We start from the raw sequence: 19480 nt of genomic DNA on the forward strand, positions 1-19480 counted from the left end.
TACTATGCTCTCCACTTGTGGTGCTTTTGACAAGTATTGGAACGAGGGGGAGAGATGTCATGTTATCACAGGCAATACAGGTTTACTACACAGACCTCTGCGCAGCACAAAGAGAGTATTGAACCTAAACTATTAAATTTGGAACATGATCCTCCGTTGTAACTCATTCTTATTGTTCTGCAGCTGCCTTAGCTATATCGCAGCATGAGACTAGTATGCGAAGACTGCGCAACCAAGAGACCAACTCCCCATTGTAGGAACTTATGATAACTTATCCTAAGGTTAGGAAATCTTAGCCTAAAGTGGACCATAAGGACATCCTAAGTTTTGATCTGATGCTCAGATACTTTAAGCATACTCGCTTGTGCTACTACCTGGGTGGTGAATACCAAAGCAACACCAGTGAACACTCAGCCACGGCGCATGATAAATCACTTGTTGAGCCCTGGAACACCGAGGCGATCATTGAGAGAAATTTATTGAACATTCGGTTGAATGAAACAGTCCATGAGTGAGTTTCTCTTGCTCTGGGTGTAGACTGTGATTTGGGTCCGATCATTGCCAAGCCTTCATATCACCAATTGCTTGCCCAAACGTACAAAATATACAGAATTTTCTTTCAAGGGCAGCCATTGCAATCATTGACGCCCAACACTGTGTAATGTAATCAACAGTCGAAAGTCTGGGGCAGTTGCCCATGGCCTCAGCATCACTTGGGTACACGATAGTCGGCCCAAGCCTCTCTAATTTCACCATGAACAATTGTTATGTGTTCGGGGAACATGCTCATGTGCTGAGCCTTTGCGCCATATATGTTTAGATGTCTCTTTCTTATGGTTGGTCGCTATCGGGCTACAAGACCCAAATGGCTCGAATTTGTGAACCCTCACATGTAGATGGGTGCATATGTCTTAATTACACCGTCGCGAGGATTTGGCAAGACCAAGGTATTTAAACAACTGTATTCTGTAACTAGTAATATTGGTGTACATCAGCAGGCACAGCCTGCAAGAGATGATCCGTCTAGAGAGGGTATTTCATCCAGGCTTGGTATCTAAGGGGGAATTTTAAACATAAAACATATTCGCAAGACTGCCACAAAGGAAAATCACCATCCAAGAAAAACAACCGTCATTAAACAAGCAAACCCTTCCGTTAACAAAGAAAAGCACAGGCCGTTATTCCGTCGTCCATCCTCATGCTTCCAATCTCATGTAAAGTATGGTATCTTTAAAAGCAACGCAATAAACCTCCTCTTCCCTTCGCTCGTATCTCGCTTGGCACCATTGGCGTGATTGGTGTGATAATAGGTCCGACGATGTTTAGTCGGTGAAGAACTTGATGACGTTCTGTAGATCGCGCAGGCCGACACCGTGCTTGGGGTAGCAGATGTAAATCTCCTCGCCGAGGGCACCAAACTTGGATCGGAATGATGCCTTGCGACGGAGGCCAAGACTGTCGACGATGGATCGGTAGCTAGCACTAAGGAACTTGGCACGAATACCGCCAACGTGCTCACCAGGGGTAAGCTTCTCGGAAACACCAGCGCCAAAGGTGACCTTTCCGCTAACGTTCTGGAGAGCAAAGCTCACCAGCACCTCAATGGCGCCGTTGACGGCACCAGGGAAGTCCAGAGCCCACTTGACCTGCCAGCCATGTCGAGGAGCAAGCTTGGCCAAAACGACCAGAGACATGACCTTGCCGTCCTTCTCGGCAGCAAAATATCGGCGGTGCTCCTGGTCAATCCAGGGGCGGACCTCAGTAAGGTGAACCTGTTTGCCCTTGCCCTTACGACTACCCTTCCATGCTTCGATGGCGGGGTTAGCGCGAGAGATAAAGTCTTCATCTGGCTTGACCTCATGGATTTTGACACCTTCACGCTCAACGCGGCGAGCCTTGGCAGCGAGGCCATCGATCTGGGCGCTGTTGTGCTTATCAGCGTCGACACGCTGCTCCTCAGTGCAAGACAAGCTTCGCCAGCGAAATTCAGAGGCAAGAATCTTCTGGACTTCATAAGAAACGAGCATCCAGAAAGGTGTCAATCGGAGGTCGACAGTAATGTAGTGAATAAAGTCACGGATGACTTGAGTGTACTGGCTGCGGTCACAAAGAGGGTCACCAGTAATCATAGCAAACTTCTCGCGATGGACCCAACCAACAGCGGCACCAGTGGAGTGTCGCCAAATCTGGAAACGATCATCGAGCCAGGAGGTGTTGGTAGCATCACCGTAATTGGCAATGAGTTTCTCGATAGGAGGAGGAGAGTCGGCGTGGTGAGGCTTGGTGGTGTCAGCCTCGGGGTGAGGCAGACCGGGAGCCTTAGTAGGAAGAGACTTGGGGTCGCGGTGGAATAGAGATGCGTATCGAACATCGCCAAGCTCAAGCATCCAAGCGACGATACGCTCAAGACCAAGACCAGCACCAGCGTGGGGAGGAGCACCCAGCTCAAAGGCAGTAAGGTAATCCTCCATACCATCCTCAGACATGCCAGCGGCAGCCATGTTGGCGCGGAGCTCATCGACGTTGTGGATACGTTGACCACCGGAGCAGATCTCCTGGCCTCGAATGAAGATATCAAAAGATCGAGTCCACTTGGGATCTTCAGGGTCCTTGGCAGTGTAGAAGGGGCGAGCGTTGGCAGGGAACTTGTCGAGGACGTAGTAGTCTGTGCCGTACTTCTCGCGCACAAGCTGGCCAAGTCTCATCTCGTCGGGAGTAGACAGATCCTCCTCTTCGACGTCACGTCCATCGTCACGGAGCATCTGGATACCTTCGCTGAAGGGGATGATGGGGGTCTCCTCTAGCCACTTGAACTCACCACTAGGCCATCTCTTGCGAATGACCTCGAGCTCTCGAGAGGCATAAACAGTTCTGAAGACTTCCTTGAGGAACATGTCAATGAATTGGATGACCTCATGATAGTCGGTGTCAATGGCCATCTCAAGATCGAGGCCAGTGTATTCGGTCAAGTGACGGTGAGTGTTGGAGTTCTCGGCACGGAAGACGGGGCCAATTTCGAAAACGCGACCGAAGTCGGCAGAGATAGCCTCTTGCTTGGCGAGCTGAGGACTCTGGGCGAGGAAAGCACGGCGACCGAAGTAGTTTACAGGGAAGACAGCAGCACCACTTTCAGTGGCGGCAGGCTGAAGCTTAGGGGTATTAATTTCAACAAAGCCTTGCTCTTCGAGGGTGTTTCGGAAGATTCGGGAGACCATTGAGCGCACACGGAAGAGCGCCTGGTTGGAAGGGTGTCGGAGATCGAGGATTCGGGCGTTCATGCGGTTGCGCAGCGTCTCTGGGGGCTTGTAGTTGCTGAAGGGGAGGTTCTGAGCGGGGTTGACGAGGTGAACAGACTCGACGTCAACCTCAACATTAGAGTGTGTAGCCGATCGAATCGGCTCTGGAGGGCTCTTGAGGGTACCAGTGATCTGGACAAGAGATTCGGGGTTGATCTTTCGGACCCATGTGATGAAGTCGGCATTACTGGCATCACGGGCGAGAACACCCTGAACGGAGTGTGTCTGGTCGCGGAGGAGTAGGAAGTCGAGAACCTTTGAAATAGGTCGCTGGGTCTCGATGCGGGCTCGGAAGGTGACTTCGGTGCCAATGGGCAGAGTATCGAGCTGTGCAATTGTGTTGATCTCGCCAGGGTGAACAGGCCAGTCAGAGCTCATGCTTGTTCGACCGCTGTCGAGAGAAGTGCGGCTGCTGGGAACAACAGCGCCGTTGGTGGTGGTGGTAGTGCCATCCATACTAGATCGAGCAGAATTGCGCAGTTCAACGGCGCTATCACGCATTGTTTCGCGAATAGTTCTAGAGGGAGACGCGGAACGAGGCGACGAGAAAGCTGAGCTCAAAATAGCAGCCGATGGTCTTGTGTCAATGCTCAGCACTGCTGAGGCAGGCCGGCTGGTCTCCGGGCTCGCCATATCGAGCGACGTCGGTGATGATGTCAGAGTTGTGGCTTTGGCTTTTGAAAGGACCGAGTCTATGGAGACAGCAGATAGTGGGGGCGATGACAGGGCCTGCACTGGGGTTGGAGTGAAGGAAGTGATTAAAGGTGAAGGAGTTTTAGGTGAAGAGAGAGAAGAGGAAGAAAAGGTAGAAGTAGAAGGTGAAGGAGGGGTTGAAGAATTTGAGGTGGCCGAGGATCCTTTTAGACGATACTTTGATGGTAGTGGCATGCCAAAGGCTGATGTGACGGGAGCAAGGATGCCCGTCATAGTTAGGTAGCGTCGCGTAGCGCAGGGCCGCGGACGGAACGAGGGCACGAAGGACAGGGATCAGAGGATCGGGGATTTGGGGGGTGATTTGATTCTGATTGTGATGACGGGCCCTGGCCGGGAATGTCTGTTTCTGTCTCAAAATGAAATGGTTGGTTGGCTGGACTGCTCTCGACTGAGTTGGAGGGTGTGGCACGGTGGGTCAGCCACACTTGAAAATCCTGGATATCCTGACTTGGCTTGCTAGGGACTGTTTCTGCAATACTTGCTTCGGTCGATGACGATCGAGTGGGCTGCTTTTGGTTGCTCAGATTCCCCTTTGGTCGTTACTCAGGGACTTGTCTTCGATTTGATCGTGGCTGTGACGAGGAGAGTAGTGGTGTATCAGTTACATGTGTGGCGTGGCTGGGGTGAATAAGGGTTGAGTTCACAGGTGGTTAATATCTAATTTATGTATTGGTGTGAATGAGAATAGAACCACCAAATAGGAAGTGTTGGGATGTTTATATCAGTTATAACCAACAACACGAACTCCGCATCCACGGCACTTTCGGCCTCACGGAAACAAGACTTGCTTACAATGCCGTGAGAAGAAAAGGAAAAAAACTTCTTTGTCAAATTCCTATCGCTTACTCTAGCAACCACCATTTCGGGCTCGGCCCAGTGCATAAACCCGCGGCGTGGAGGTTGAGGATGACAGATGACTCGGCATTGCCATGTAACTCGTTCCGCGCCTGAGGGTACCGAGAAATTTACGGGTAGATCCAATTGCAATTACAGGTCAGTCAGCACGGGTTTTAGCTTCGAGTCTAGCACTAGCACCCTATTGTAGCAGCTAACAGCCCTAGGATATGGGGCATCGCTGATTCAAGCATGGCACGCCATGAGTAACGGGCCCGGTAGTGGCATGTGGATGTGCTTGTGGATGCAAGAGCCTCCAAGGGCGCAAAGTCCGAGTGATTGGTTTCGTCATAACTTTTGATGTCTCTCAGAAATGTCTTTCAGAATGTCTTCAAAAACTGGTACAGAGTTTTACTGAAGTGTTATGTGTCAAGTTGATCAATTACACTCAGCCACGAAGACAGTACCACGTCAAAGAAGACGCCACAGACACACATCCAAGGCCAAGGCCTTATTGCCGTCAGACGTTCAGGTCCCAAGCTTGGCCTCACCCAGGAGCGCCCAAACAAGCAAGGGATGGCTGCCGTTTGCCGTCTGGGCATCCCTCTACGTACCGTCAGAAGTACCAGATACGTCAACGGGTGATACAAATTTAGACAATGCGTTAATTCCGTGACATCAGCAGGGTCGCTATAGATTTTCACAGAGTCAGGGCTCACTTCAGACTCTCCCCGGGATGCGCGGGGCCGCACGGAGCTGGTGATTGGAGTTCGGTGGAGATGCTCCGGAATTGGCTTGATAAGACCAATGACATATCCTAAACCCATCGGCGATTGACGACTATCAAACCGTCGACCTTGTGTCCGTTTTATAACCTGTATTTCTGAATATTATTTTATCCCAAGACTCTGCAGTGACCTACCTCTTGATGGTGAGTAGGGTAAAGTCAGAGGCTGATGACCAGGTTTGTTTCCGAGAGAGTGTCGGTGACTGACCTGACATCAATCCAGGTGAAATGAAATGAAATGTCAAACGGAATTTGCGGTTGATTACGGTAGCTAAGCCAAATCAAGAGAACATTCTCGTATCTACTCTGTCGTGGTTAATAATTCTAGGCTCTCGTCTCTTCCCTTTTTTCCTTCTAAAAACAGACCCCACTTAGTCGTTCCGCTCCCGCATTGACCACTAAAATGACCCAGCTTAGCGGGAGACACTACGTCATAAGCATCAACTCTCCAACTCACGTCACCTAACAACTTTGGTTGGTTCTGACCAGGTTTTACAGTTTTTGTCTTGTCTTTCTTGTCCTGTGTTGCTTGCTTATCGATCGCTTAATTCACATTCACATAATCAATCACTCAAAATCACCTCAGTCAGTGGGTGATTTGATTACTACTGTTTGATAACCTGCTTTTCCACTTTCGTAGGCGAGACACGTACTACTAATGACGGTCAACAACTTCAAACTGCTTACCCCCCATCAAACCACAAACCTACCTTAGACGCTATCAAACCTCACGCACGCACGCACATCAGCAAACTATCATTCTTTTTATTCCTTCTGATCAGCAATTTTGAGCCAATCCTTGTTCTTACTACGTCTCCCACCGCGCTTACAGAATACCGTACTGTACCATTATTGTACTGTACTGCATACTGAGTCAACCACGTGTTGCACACAAATCTCTCCACCGCTTCTCCGTAACAGCCGGGTCTCGTCTTGGCTTGACTTGACTTGGGCTTGGATTGTGCTTCCTCACTTTGCAGCCTCTCTTCCCTCTGCCGTCTTTTCCTGACAACCCTTCTCGACCCCTACCATAACCAACCTAGCCCGCTGCAATCTGCAGTCTCACCCAAAAAGCCATAATCTCATAGGCTGGTGTTGGTGTTTGCTGGCTAGGACCCCCTCCCCTCTCCCCTCTTCCAGATACTGTACCTAAATTCACATCTGATATGGAGACTGAATTCACCCCCTCTGAGTCACGACCAACCACCCCGGAACCTCCGGGCTATGTGAATCCTCTCGAGTCCAGCTCTAGATGGTACCTGATCGCTCGTGCCCAAGCCATTCGTTCTGCTGCCAGTCTGGGTTTCAGTATCGCTAATCGTACGGATCCTCCTGCACCCTCACCAACCAAGGACATTTGGCTCGATGCTACCCTGTCCAAGGCTGACCTTAGCCGCGCCGACCGCGCCAAGACAAAGATCAAGGCCGAAGTATGGATGCCGCCTCGTCCCGCTCTCGGTGCCCGGGCTGCCGTTATAAACTTCCACGGAGGCGGATGGATTCTCGGTCAAGGCACTGACGATGCCCGTTGGGCCGGTGCTATCATGGCTAATCTGGACGCCGTTGTCTTTACTGTCAACTATCGTCTCGCGCCATCTTGTCCTTTCCCGACTCCCATCGAGGATTGTGTGGATGCAGTTCTTCAAATCAAGCATCGTGCTGCGGAATTCGGCATAGACCCTGATCGTATCATCCTGTCGGGGTTTTCCGCTGGTGCCACAAATGCCCTGGCAAGTTGGCTCATTCTTAACGACCCTGATCGATGGGGTTACAAGTTCCCCATCGAGCCTCCAAAGATTGCCGGAATCACTCTCTACTATCCCCTTCTGGACTGGACCATCTCGCGTCCGGAAAAACGGCTTACATGTTCAAAGCCGGAGTTTACCTTACCCAAGGGTCTAACAGATCTTATCGACGCTTCCTTCATCTACCCAATCATTCCTCGAGAGGAACGTTGCGACCCAAGACTTTCCCCAGGTTTGATGCCTGATGAGTTACTCAAGAAGCTTCCTCCCATTCACTTGGTCTTGTGCGAGTATGACATGCTCCTCGCCGAAGGTCTCAAGTTCTCAAATCGTCTCAAGGCTGCTAACAAGCAGTTCACATTACGTATAGTCGAAGGAGAGAGACACGCGTGGGATTGTCCACCACCCATGTCGCCAAAGGAGAGTGTTGCCATTGAGTATCAAGAGGCCGTGGAGACTATGGCTAGTTGGTTTGGGCAGAAGTGCGAGACTGATACTGAATCCATGCGATCAATGAGACTGAAACGGCCGGTTCTCAAGCGACCCAAATACCTCTCCTTCAAAACCTGGTCCGGGAGGTAGTTGCCCCCGGCAGGGTTCTTGATTCTCGTGGGTTCGATTTTATTGCTTTACTTCGTCCGTTAGTCGTTTCCTTTTCCTTTCATTCTAGCGCGGCGCATAATGCGATTAATGAGACAAGACTTGGCAACATATGAGAAGCAGGGCATTGGTTTGGACATAATTGGTTCTGAGCGAAATAAAATTCATATACTACAGACATAAATAAGACAGATTTCCCGAGATAATGATCCAGGAACGGGTGGCAGTGCAAAAATAAGCATCAGGGTGCAACTACCAAGCGTGTAAGCCAACTCAATCCAAGACAAGCATTCCCAGCCCTGTCAAGAGAGACAACCTTCGGCATTTGCTGCTTTCAGTCATTTCCACCCCAGGTGTAAATCAAGACTGGGAACCAGGTACTTCGAGCAACGCAAAAGATACTTGGTAATAGCATCTGGTTTAAGGGTCCCGTCTCCGGAAGCGTCGGAGATGCCAACATTGGCCAGGTCGTAAACATGTGGCGTTTCCACAAGCCCACGCCAATTGGTCTATAGATTTACACATGAACTTCATCATAGTGAAAACATGCATCAAGGGACTCTCAGCTTAGACTAGCTTCGCCTTAGAAACATTTGCGGGGATCTTTGGTCAGCTGCTTATCTCTGCGTTTATGCACGAATAGTGTGGGACATTTTGTGTTGTAGTCTGAGCTTGTGACTGAGAGTGAGAAAACTGAAACTCATTCGTCGGGGTTTTGTCAATATACCGAGATGCTTTCGCTGTCCGGAGGCCCGAAGATCCCGGGGGAAATATCGATATCGGCCTCCGGCATCGCGTTTACCCATGACGGAATTATCAGGCGAGCATTTCACGTTCAAATAGATTACAAAATCACGATGTATTTAGCTTTTCAATCAGAGTGCCAAGATTGAAAAAATTGTCATCAAGTAACTAACTAGCCAGAATAAGCAGCATCCACCGCCGTCTCACTCAGCGCCATCATCATAACCTTCAAATTCTTAAACGCCCGTTGCCACACTTTACTAGACCCCAAAATCGGCTTTTATGACTTTCCCATGCCGTCAAACAGACATAGTGTTCGGCCGTTGGGTGGTGTGCTCGGCTCCGAAGTGCCGATGTGGCTCAGGCGAACTGGTATGTGATCATGGCGATCTCTTGATCGTCATGACACAAAGTGTCAGCCATTTCGTGATGATCTGTGGCGGTTTTGAGAATTTGATATGGCTTGACGATGAAGCATGAAGTTATGTTTGCTCAACGCCAAGTCTTTGGAACGAGTCATGTTTGAGGTGAAGTGTTGACCGTTGAGAGAATATGTCACTGCCACGGGGTTCATGATTCAATACTCAAGTGTGACTGAGTATTAAATCGGACTTGATGGAATGTTCAAGCCAGTCGAAACTTTATAATAACCTTGCTAATTAGGCTGTATGTTTCGCACTCATGAGTTGGCCGAAGCCCATGTTGTAGGTCCAGGGTAAGCATCATCAGAACAACAACAGGAAGCTATCAAATGTGTGGTCATGCATGTATATTTCGTTTTCGTTATTGTAATCTGAGACTGCAGTTATTACGATCGCAATCTGCCAGACATATTCTGTAGGATAGCTTCTCGATGCTGAAAGCATTCTCATCAATCAAGCCGTTTTCTCCAACACGTGACATATCGTCACCAGCTCTGCCCAAGTCGCAGGCTGATATGCTAACATTTCTCATATATCATGAATTTGTTTACCACTTGGCCTCCTTGCTGTTGATGAACTCCTTGAGGATGGCAACGACCTTGGAGAAGGAAGCGAGATAAGCCTCGAGATCGGCCTGGACCTTCTCAGGGTTGTCACCAAGCTTGGCGTAGAAGTCCTTTCGGTAGGGAACAGCGGACATAGCAGCGCTGAAGATGGGCTTGACCATGAAGCTGTGGTGGGGCTTCAGAGTGTTGCCGTACGCGTCGCGGAAGGAGTCGGAGAGCTCGACGGAGGGGTTTTGGACGTTGTGCTCGAGGCCCTGCTTGGTGAAGTCAAGACCACTGGAGTTGTTAGCTAATGGGATGTATGTTCGGGGAGGGTTGTTCGTACCGGATGAGCCAGAGGCAGCCCTCGGTGGCAGTGTGCTTGCCAGTCTTGAGCTCGTTACGGACAAGGTCCTGGACGGTCGCGGACTCGGCGGGAGCAGCGGCGTGGCGAGCACGTAGCTTCTGTAGGTAGTTGTCAGATTTATTCGATGAAAATACTATACATCGCGGATGCTGTCGCACGATGAAAAGGGGTATGATGTGACGAACCTCGACGTTGCCAAGGATATCCTTCTTGACGGGGCCGAAAGCAACACCGCCAATGGCATCTAAAGGCGCGGTTAGTCGTTGGCTTCTTAGCAGAACTTTGAGACAATGCCGTACCGAAGATAGTGGTCAGAGACTCAGAAGCCTCAAGGAACTCAACGGTAGAGACAGCATTGCCGTTGGCCTCATCGACAGGAACGTCGGCGAAGGTTCGCTTGAGCGACTGGACGATGGTACCACCGGGAGGATAGACAGCAGACATGATGATTGGTGATGGAGAAGTGAATGAAGAAGAGAATGAGAAAGTGTTTGACGGGAGGAGGAAAGTTAAAAATGATGAGGTGTCGTTGAACGTTGAAGCGGTCAAGCTGAGCTGTCCCTTTGCGGGTAGGTTTAGACAGGGAGCAATACAGGAGGGGTCTAGCTCAGGGGACCTAGTGAGGGGCTCGAGACGGTGAAGGAGGGGCATTCGTACAGTGTAGATAGATAAGATAAAGCTGGTGCATGCAGCTGAAACATTAAATATCAGAACCAGCCAACATTCAACGACACCTGTGAAGGCTATGGGGGGCTGAAGATATTAATAGGGCTCATACAGAGTCCTCGAAAGGTCATTTATCATCCAAATCCGACGGTATTCATAGGACCTGCATCGAAGGGTCAAGTGGAAATACCCACACTCCACACTGTGTTTCGGGGCTCGATTTAGTTGTTCCGTCGAGACCGCCTCAAACCCCACAGTCTCCCACGTTGATCAGGGCGGAGGACATAGACGAGAGGCCCAATCTATAGTACGACATGGTTAGACTCTCAGTCGAAACTAGAAAAGAAATGGTTCTATGAAGAGAGTGATGCGTGAAACTAATAATGCACTACGGATGTAAAGATCTGCACTGAGATGGAGTGTTATTGGATCATTAAAGCCTGCTAAGTATCTATCTTATGTGGTGTTGTGTTAGCTGACGACGCTCAAGGCGGGGCCATATCATGATAGACAAGGCAAGGGTGTCACCATGAACCAAATAACAGTGATTCAAATCATATATACGTTATCATTAAACTATCAACGCCAAAACATTATCCCATAAGTCATCCAATTACGTGTAAATAGATTCAGTCACAGAATTGACCTGCAATCCCCATTCCGCCATCTCAGCATCTTCAAGGAACCGCAAGGGGAACCAAACCAAATGACCCTTGATTTGTGACAGCTTCTCTCTGGCGTCTTCGGGAGGCATGAACTGGTCAAAGATGTGACCAGCTTTGACGCCGCGCGGAGGAAGATATCGATCATAATCGTCGAAAGTCCTGATATGATCATCTGGATCAGCGTGGAATAAGTGGCGGAATAGCTCGGTGTTCTTGTCTGCCTGGCCTGTCCACTTCTCCCATAGTTCGTCGCTGAGAGGGTCTTCAACAAACTTGTAGCTCTCATCTTGGTCGTAGATGTCGTTGTTGGGGTTGACGCTTGGGGGCATGGCGTTGATGTCCTGCGAAGCATCGTGGGGTTGAGGGGGCAAGAGACCCATGTGCTCACGCCAGAGGTATCGACGGAGGGTTGCTGCGTGATAACCTGCTTCGAAGGGCTTTCCATCCATGGTGCTGGGGATGAGGCGCGTGTCTTCCATGACAACACTGAGCTCACTGTCGTGATCACCCAGTTGACTTCGGTCGTTGAGGTTACTGCTTCCACAGATGGCAATTCTGTCATCGACCAGCAGTAACTTGCCGTGGATGTAAAGCTCTTCCTGAATCCAGTTCTTGATCTCCGATTCAGGATCGTCCTCAAACCAAGATTCGCCCTTTAGGCCTTCGCCAGTACCAGCCATAGCATGGTGCGCAACAGAAGAGGTTGTGTGAACGACCTCCTTCGGCATGGCAGCCTCAAACTTCTTTCGTGCCTCCATGGTCTTCTTGATATCCTCATCAAGCTCCTTCTGCTTTTTATCGCCACGCATGTGCTCGTCGCCCTCACTATCCTCAGGGTCATATGACCCATGAATACCCTCACCCATAATCTCCTCAGCTTCTGCACGCTGCACCTGTTGGTAGCTGATGCCAGTCTCTTTCTCCGCCTTGACGATAGCAGGCGTCTTGTTAAGACGATCATAAGATCGCAAGTTGAAGAAGAAAATGTACTTCTCAGGGTCTACGCCCTCAGCGCGACATTGCCCAAAGATGGAGTGCTCGCCCCGACAAATGGACTTATACTGATAATCCATAATAGCTCGCGTGCCCGTAGCAGCTTGATCTCTGAGATCTCCAGCAAATCCAGGAATAGCAGGGATGAGAATGATGACGCGGAACTTGCGGCCTTCTTTTGCGGCCCTCACAACAGCATCAACGATTGCGCGACCAATAGTGTTCTTGATCGGAGCCTGTTGGTCGCCTGTTGCTGTGATAAAGAACTGGTTCTCGATGTAAACGTAGTGCTGAGCCTTTGAGATGATCTCGATATAAGCGTTCTGAATGGAGTGGTCGGTCAAGATACCGCTGCTCCAGTCGGCGCTTGATCGGACGAGCTGGCAGTTGACCGTGCCTCTATTTTCCAGATTCTTAGTGCTTAGAGGAGTAAAAGGGTGCTTGACGTATTCTCCAACGGGGTGTTTCGGGCGTTGTACGCCAATGAGGTCCTCATCTTCATTTTCCCTCTTCTCCAACACCAACCAGTCGAATCTTTCGTCTCTTTTATATTTATCGCGCTTGACAAAGTTCCATCTTAGTACGAAGTGCTCAGCTACATCATACACGGTTGGGCCTGCGTTTTAGTTAGAAATTGATGTTTTTGTCTTGAGGTTTGGTGTTTTGAAGTTTGATGTCTGATGCCAACCCACCTTGGATACACATCGCGACATCGTGCCACGGCATACGACCATAGTCTGCCTTGCTTAACTCGTTATCTTGCCAGGAAGACACATTCTGGAAGTCCATAACTCTGTTGTTATTAAAGTCTTGTCCTGGCCAGATTTCATCTTGAACGTTGGTGGGGTGAATGTCTGACAGAGGGTGCTGGTGGTTATCCCATCGTCCGAAGCATAAGTCTAGGCCTCCAACGAATGCTATTTCGTAGTCGATGACAATGAACTTCTCATGATGCGCCCAGTACCATGTCATATCGCTGTGAAGTCGTCAGTAGAGGTTTTGGGGGCTGCATGGCGGATGGTTGCCAACTCCCGCGCCCATTGTGAATGAACTCACCCAAAGTTTTCAAAGACATTGTGGTCGGGATGACGAGCAACGTGAATGTTTCCATGGCCAGGAGAGCCCTTGGGGCAAAGTCTATCAAAGTAAGCTCATGATGCGCGCAAGTCAATTGCTCAACCCACCTCCTCAGCGCATGCTTGGTATGAGCTGAATTGCAAGTCAAGGCCTGCTCAACTTCCTTATAGACACAAACATAAATCTGGACACCCTCCTCCGCCTTTCTCTTGATCAATTTGTCCAGTCTGTATTCTTGCGCGGCATATGGGGGTCGACGGAGGAACAGCTCTGGTGACAACCACCAGTCGGCGATATAGATGGATTCTTTGGCTTGCTCAAGAGCAATTGACACAGCCCAGAAGTAATCTCGACCATCTACGTACCACTTGACGTGGTTGCCAGCGCGCATTGGGAAGTAAGACTTGAAGCGGTTCTGCTCGGCGATAGAGGTTCGCTTGTCGTCACATCGCTGCTCATGTTCTTCGTCGTGTCTGTGGTTTTTGTTGAACTACGCACATGTAAGTCACTGTTTTCGTCTGCGTCTGTCTTGTCTCATTTCACGGTGCCGATGCGATGCAACAATGCGACACCACCAACAGGGCGCGTCATACCAGATTTGCCAATTTACCAATCTTGTGCCTGAAGACTCGAAATCAGCGACGAATTCTATTGCGATTGGGTACGAGTCACAAACTTTTGGTGGACGAGATGAACTTTGGCATCGTGTAAGCCATCGCTTAACTTGAGCTTGTCCAACATGGAACTCATTGAGCCAGAGCTCTCATGTTTCTTGTGATCCGCCATAATAGACGGCGCGAATCACAGCAAATTCACAGGGGTCGTCGAATGAGAGAGCAAAGCGCTCAGGTCACCTCAGGGTCTCTGCAGGAGATTATCGATCGATCTGGGGGGGAAGAGAATGAGGGGTGAGATGAGGGGAAGCATACAATTGGAGGGGCAGTCAGAAAGAAGAGAAGAGAGGAAGAGGAAATGGAAGAGGCAGAATTACGAGGGTGACAATGCTTTTGGTAGTTTCTCAATGGCAATAGTAATGGCTTGTCATGGTCTTGGCTAAACTGGGCACGCGACAAAGCATCTGGCATGGCCTGGCCAAGCCTTGATCCTGATGCGATGGATGCAGTTGGTGAGACGAGACTTTTTGCAACTTGCGATGTCATCGACCAAGCAGAACCTTCACATCAAAGACAGGAAAACAGTGCCAAGCCGGCGAACACGGCGCGCAAATCTCTTGGGGGGTTTCTAACAATAGGCCCAGCTCGACTAGGGACCTACGAGGACGACAATTCAGGCGAGCAGGGACTGTCACAGGCCGAGGCCAAGATCGCGGCATCCGTCATGACCCGCACATACACGTAATACTACGCAACAGGGCTGAAAGCAGAGGGTCCAATTGACTTGTGCCATTTTCACTATGAAGCTTTTTGGTTTCCGTTCTAATGTCTCTGCTAATTGATCAAGCAGCGACAAGAAAAAGCTTGCTTTGTAACTCTAAAATAAAGAGGCAGGTCAAGCTTTTTCCACTGCATGTACAGGGCACATTAATTGATCCTGGGAGCTATCAGAGCATATGACGTCAGAAGCTGTAGCTTCATCCTGACCGTTACGAATTCCGTGACAATCAGCCTTTGTCCCATGTTTCAAGCTAGGTAATTTAATTAATTATTTCCCTGACTACCCATGTCTTATAGGGCTCTTTAATTGGCATATCGCGTGGTTTCCCTGTAGTGCATTGACAGCTGTATCTCATATCTGCCAACATTTGAGCTATCCAGGTTTCAGAAGCTTAGCATCGGGTAGTATGCCCCGAGATGTAGATCACTTCACGACTAGAGCTCAAGACGAGATTTCTCCAGAGAACAATCAATCGTCGGCATTTTGCAATTGGTGTCTGCCATTGGTCTATACTTGTAGTTAATGCGAACCATTCGAGGCACAACTATGTCTCTATGTCTGCGGTATCTAGGGATGGTCACTGTATCATGCATAGGTATCATCACATCTTTATCACATCCAATACTGCCCATAAGCACACCTTAACAAATGTCCTGAATAGGTCCGTCCAAAATTACCATATCAAAGGAATATTAAAAGTTCGGTTTTTTTTTAAAAGTAAATACTAATATACACCAGGCTCTTCATTGATGCCTCTAATCGAAAACATCAGTAGCAAAACGCTCATTCCTACTCCTCTCAAACCAAGCACGCGCCATTTCTTCAGTAACATCCCTGCCATTCTGCTGAGCCTTCTCGATGGCGAGACGGACACAGACATCCTCAACTGCCTTGCCGATTTCACGACTTCCGCAGATAAATACCTTGGCTCCCTGATCCCACACCTTGAAGACATCCGCGCGATCATGGTAGACACGATCCTGGACATACTTGCATCCCTCAGACTTGTCAGTGGCGCGAGAGTACGCACGTCGCACATCTACAGCACCCATCTTCTCCCAGCGTTCAAACTCCTCAGCGTACAGGTCATCGATCTCAGGGTTTCGACATCCGAAGAATAGAAGAGCTGGTGCGAGAGTTCGACCTGCGGCGAGCATGGCGGCCCGTTCTTGGATGAAACCTCGGAAAGGAGCGAGTCCAGTTCCGGCGGCGACACAGATGATGGGAGTCTTCTCAGCGTCGCTGGGGAGGTGGAAGGCTTCGCTCGAGGCGCGGACTGAGACGTGGAGTTTGTCGCCAGCAGTGAGGTGCGAGAGGAAGTTTGTGGCGACACCGACATGACGACCTTGTCCAGAGAGCGAAGGAGCGTCCAGTAGGGAGTATGTGAGTGTGAGTTTGGAGGGGTCTGCAAAAGGTGAGGAAGAGATGGAGCTGTCTTGTTAGTATGTATAGGCGGTGAGGAGGAAAGGGAGCATACTATTGTCGGACTCTCATGGGAGGGAGCATGGCCAGATAGGAGCTGATAGGGAGAGCAACAGCAGGGAACTTCTCAAGAAGATCCAGAACTGAAACTCTCTTTGGCGAGATCTCAGCTTGGTAAGCATCCCCAGCAAGTCTCTCGAGTTCCTGGATGGTGGCCTTGTCTTCAGTTGCCTCAGCAAGTGCAAGGATGTTCTGCAAATGTTAGTCAAAATCGGATAGCGGCAACAAGATAACATACCCTCTTTGTAGCAGGTTGTGATAATTCAACATATGCGCTAAATACATCGAAAGCAGAAATGGCGACGTTGGTAGGCAGCGTAGTAGGTCCCTCTGACTGGATCTTCAGGAAAGAATCCCAGGCCAGAGAGAATCGTCGGAACACTCGTGCCACAGTCGACTTCGGGTTCAGGGGAAGAATAGCAAGATAATCGCCGGCCTTGTAGGTCATGGCTGAGGGAAGCTGAATCTCAATATGCTTCTTAGCAGGGCCCGACTTGGTGAGAGTCTTCTCAGCAACCACCAGCGCTTCTTCGACATCTTGACGAAGACTCGTCTTTCGGGGCGTCGAAACCTCGACCAACAGGCCCTTCTGGCCGCCTGACTCCTCATCAGAGATCTTGTATTTCTCCTTCAGGCCTGGCCAGAGGACAGTATCCTCCCAGGCTTCAAAGTCGCTGAACATGTCACTTGTGGCAGCATCTGCACTACCCATGGGAACGAGACGAGTACCGCCACGCTTCTCGAGAGTAGAGTCAACAAGCTTGGGGATTCTGTGGAATGTCTCAACCCAATCGTGATGACCACACGCAAAGACAGCGTACGACACCTTTTCCATCTCATTACCATTCAAGTCTTCCATCCACTTGATAAAGTGGGCGGCATTGGATGGGGGCTGTCCCTCGTACGATGCAGTGACGATGACAACGGGGCGGTCTTCGGGAAGGTTCTGCTTGGCCTGATCGAGCGGACCAACTGTTGTTGCGCTGAAGCCGTGGCTAGGAGCATCCGAGGCGAGTCTGTTGGCAAGAGCCTCGCATGTACCACTGTTTGAGCCATAGAAAATAGCCATAGGCTTCCCACTGCCGCCGGTCTTGGTATCTGAATTCGCAGCGGCCTTGATATTGTGGGTTGAAGAGCTGGTAGCTCCATTTCCTGCTAGGACATGCTCTAACTCGGTTGGGGTCATGCCATGTCGTAGGGTAGCGTTGATATAGAAGTGGTCAGGCTTGATGGTCAGTGTCTGCTTGATCTCCAAAGCGTAGTTAGGATCCGTCATGGTGAAATTGAAGTTCTGGAAGAGAACGACCATGGCGAGAAGAGACTCTTGCCAGGCGAAAGGACGTCCGATACAAGCTCGTTTTCCGTTTCCAAAAGGCTTCCAGCAGTTGGGGTACTCCTTGTTGAGTCTCGCGAATTCATCGTCAAGCATCCGCTCAGGAATGAACTTATCAGCATCATTGCCATATACGGCCGGGTCAACGTGGCCCCTGGATAGAAGAGCAGTGACGATTTCACCCTTCTTGACGAGATACTTGCCACCGAGGAAAGTGTCGTCGATAGCCTCAAGACCAAATGCAGTAATAGGAGAGTTGAGTCGGAGGGTCTCCCTCAAGACAGCGCTGATGTAAGGGAGCTTGGTGAGGTGCTCAACCAAGACGGGGCCACGACCAACAACCTCGTCGACTTCTTTCTGGACCTTGCTGTAGGCATCGGGGTTCTTCAGAAGCTGATACATGGCGAAGGATAAAGTACCAGAAGTGGTTTCGTGGCCGGCAATAAGGAATGTGATAAGCTGGTTGGTGATGTTCTCGTCGGACAACTTCTCTCCCGTCTGAGGATCAACACCATTAAGCATAGCAGCGAGCAAATCTTTTCTATCGCTGGGGCTCGCCTTTCGTGCGGCGACGACCTCATCGGCTACTGACTTCATTAGGGCGATGTCGCCATAGAACTTCTCGTTTGCTGCACGATAGAGAAAGTTGGGCGCAAATGGAGGTCGTCGGTTTCTGTTTCCTGACTCGGTGAGGAAATCGCCCATGGCTTCGATAAATGGATGCAATTCCTCCTTGTAATATGAGTTGAAGCGGAAATCCATGGCGCAGAGGGCCAGAGTATCCAGAGCTGAGTATTTTTTAGTGATGGGCACGTTTACAAGACTCAATGTTTTGCGTACCAAGACGGGTAAAGTTGTCGCTGGCATCGATGGGTGTTCGAGGACCATGACGAGCAAACTTCATGCACAATTGAGTAGCGATGTCGTGCATTTCTGGGAACATTCCCCTTATGCTCAAAGGGCCAAAAGCCGGTACCAGAATTCTGTGTGCTTTGCCCCAATTGGGCTCATCCTCGAATGCCGTGAAGAGGCCATCGTGAACACCCTCTCGAACTTGCTGTAAAGGGTCAGTGAAGCTCAATTACCGACATCATTGTCACGTACGCTGAGAACCGATTTTAGAGTCTTTTTGAAACGCTTCTCGTCGCAAACTTCGTTGATCAATGAATTGGAGGAGACGAAAATGGGAGCCTTGGCTCCAAGACGTAATCTGAAAATGGGGCCTGAGGGGAATCAGCGGCGGTCAATGAGTTGACTGTGGTCAATTAATTACCATATGTATCCGCTAGACGGTTCAGATCAGAAAGAGGATTTGATGTGAATTCTCCCAGGTTTCCAATGAGAGGATAGCCTGGAGGCTCAGGAATAGGGACAGATTCAGCCATGCTGTCTTTGTGTTGTGTTGTGTTGTGTCGCGTCTGGTTTGGTCCGGTGAGGAGAAGGGTGGAGATGTGTTGAATGGGCCGTGGTCGTTTGTTCTTATAAGGTAGTTGTAAAATGTGAACAATGTGATATGAGCAGAAGGAGCTGAGCTGAAGTCCGGATTAAACTTGGCGTTGCAGTGGTGGAAAGTTTCTCGACCACCTTTTCTTTGGTTCAAAATAGCAGAACGAATGGAACTGGAAGTGATTAAATAGGGACAAGATTAAAAAGTCCATGGTTACAATACGACACAGACTCCTTTTCTGCTCGCCTCGCAACGTCATAGCAACGCGTCGTATGCAATTGCTGCGGCTTTATTACTAGAGAGGCTCACTCGACCAAGACTAACAAAACCTCCCGTCTCCCGTCCGTCTCCGTTTCTCAAAACCCGGC

The 19480-nt window shown here is 49.7% G+C and overlaps 7 protein-coding genes across 10 annotated transcripts; 3 read left to right on the forward strand and 4 right to left on the reverse strand.

Moving 5' to 3' along the window:
* Window positions 1–286: 286 nt before the first annotated feature.
* On the reverse strand, window positions 287–5047 carry FOXG_04148 (aspartyl-tRNA synthetase). The gene has a single exon (XM_018382044.1). The coding sequence runs from the start codon at window positions 4221–4223 to the stop codon at window positions 1323–1325; it is 2901 nt and encodes a 966-aa protein (XP_018238683.1). The 5' UTR covers window positions 4224–5047; the 3' UTR covers window positions 287–1322.
* A 59-nt stretch (window positions 5048–5106) lies between these two features.
* Window positions 5107–5205, forward strand: FOXG_18755 (uncharacterized protein; the record flags this gene model as incomplete). The annotated part of the gene is made up of 1 exon (XM_018398890.1): window positions 5107–5205. One exon carries the CDS (start codon window positions 5107–5109, stop codon window positions 5203–5205), a length of 99 nt encoding a protein of 32 aa, XP_018238684.1.
* Window positions 5206–5424: 219 nt separating this feature from the next.
* FOXG_04149 (uncharacterized protein) lies at window positions 5425–8471 on the forward strand. 2 transcript variants are annotated; one of them, XM_018382046.1, is made up of 2 exons: window positions 5425–5808; window positions 5855–8471. In XM_018382046.1, exon 2 carries the CDS (start codon window positions 6798–6800, stop codon window positions 7956–7958), a length of 1161 nt encoding a protein of 386 aa, XP_018238686.1. In that variant the 5' UTR covers window positions 5425–5808; window positions 5855–6797; the 3' UTR covers window positions 7959–8471. The 2 variants fall into 2 exon arrangements, with proteins under 2 accessions (XP_018238686.1, XP_018238685.1); XM_018382045.1 differs by having other exon boundaries at window positions 5425–8471.
* Window positions 8472–8846: 375 nt separating this feature from the next.
* Window positions 8847–10774, reverse strand: FOXG_04150 (uncharacterized protein). The gene is made up of 4 exons (XM_018382047.1): window positions 10354–10774; window positions 10240–10298; window positions 10034–10152; window positions 8847–9984 (listed from the first exon to the last, which is right to left on the reverse strand). Exons 1-4 carry the CDS (start codon window positions 10703–10705, stop codon window positions 9690–9692), a joined length of 825 nt encoding a protein of 274 aa, XP_018238687.1. The 5' UTR covers window positions 10706–10774; the 3' UTR covers window positions 8847–9689.
* Window positions 10775–11248: 474 nt separating this feature from the next.
* Window positions 11249–14629, reverse strand: FOXG_04151 (uncharacterized protein). Its single transcript, XM_018382048.1, has 6 exons — window positions 14132–14629; window positions 14049–14076; window positions 13563–13945; window positions 13435–13515; window positions 13071–13354; window positions 11249–12994 (listed from the first exon to the last, which is right to left on the reverse strand). The coding sequence occupies exons 1-6, from the start codon at window positions 14239–14241 to the stop codon at window positions 11334–11336; spliced, it is 2547 nt and encodes an 848-aa protein (XP_018238688.1). The 5' UTR covers window positions 14242–14629; the 3' UTR covers window positions 11249–11333.
* On the forward strand, window positions 14569–14814 carry FOXG_18756 (uncharacterized protein; the record flags this gene model as incomplete). Its single annotated transcript, XM_018398891.1, has 2 exons — window positions 14569–14581; window positions 14723–14814. 2 exons carry the CDS (start codon window positions 14569–14571, stop codon window positions 14812–14814), a joined length of 105 nt encoding a protein of 34 aa, XP_018238689.1.
* Window positions 14815–15271: 457 nt separating this feature from the next.
* Window positions 15272–19400, reverse strand: FOXG_04152 (bifunctional P-450:NADPH-P450 reductase). Of its 3 annotated transcripts, XM_018382049.1 has the most exons (6): window positions 18939–19400; window positions 18770–18888; window positions 18506–18722; window positions 16571–18453; window positions 16328–16524; window positions 15272–16281 (listed from the first exon to the last, which is right to left on the reverse strand). In XM_018382049.1, exons 1-6 carry the CDS (start codon window positions 19048–19050, stop codon window positions 15606–15608), a joined length of 3204 nt encoding a protein of 1067 aa, XP_018238690.1. In that variant the 5' UTR covers window positions 19051–19400; the 3' UTR covers window positions 15272–15605. The 3 variants fall into 3 exon arrangements, with proteins under 3 accessions (XP_018238690.1, XP_018238691.1, XP_018238692.1); XM_018382050.1 differs by having other exon boundaries at window positions 15272–16524; XM_018382051.1 differs by having other exon boundaries at window positions 16328–18453.
* Window positions 19401–19480: the final 80 nt, after the last annotated feature.

This window comes from Fusarium oxysporum, chromosome 4 (genome assembly GCF_000149955.1).
Source record: "Fusarium oxysporum f. sp. lycopersici 4287 chromosome 4, whole genome shotgun sequence".
Lineage (NCBI taxonomy): Eukaryota > Fungi > Ascomycota > Sordariomycetes > Hypocreales > Nectriaceae > Fusarium > Fusarium oxysporum.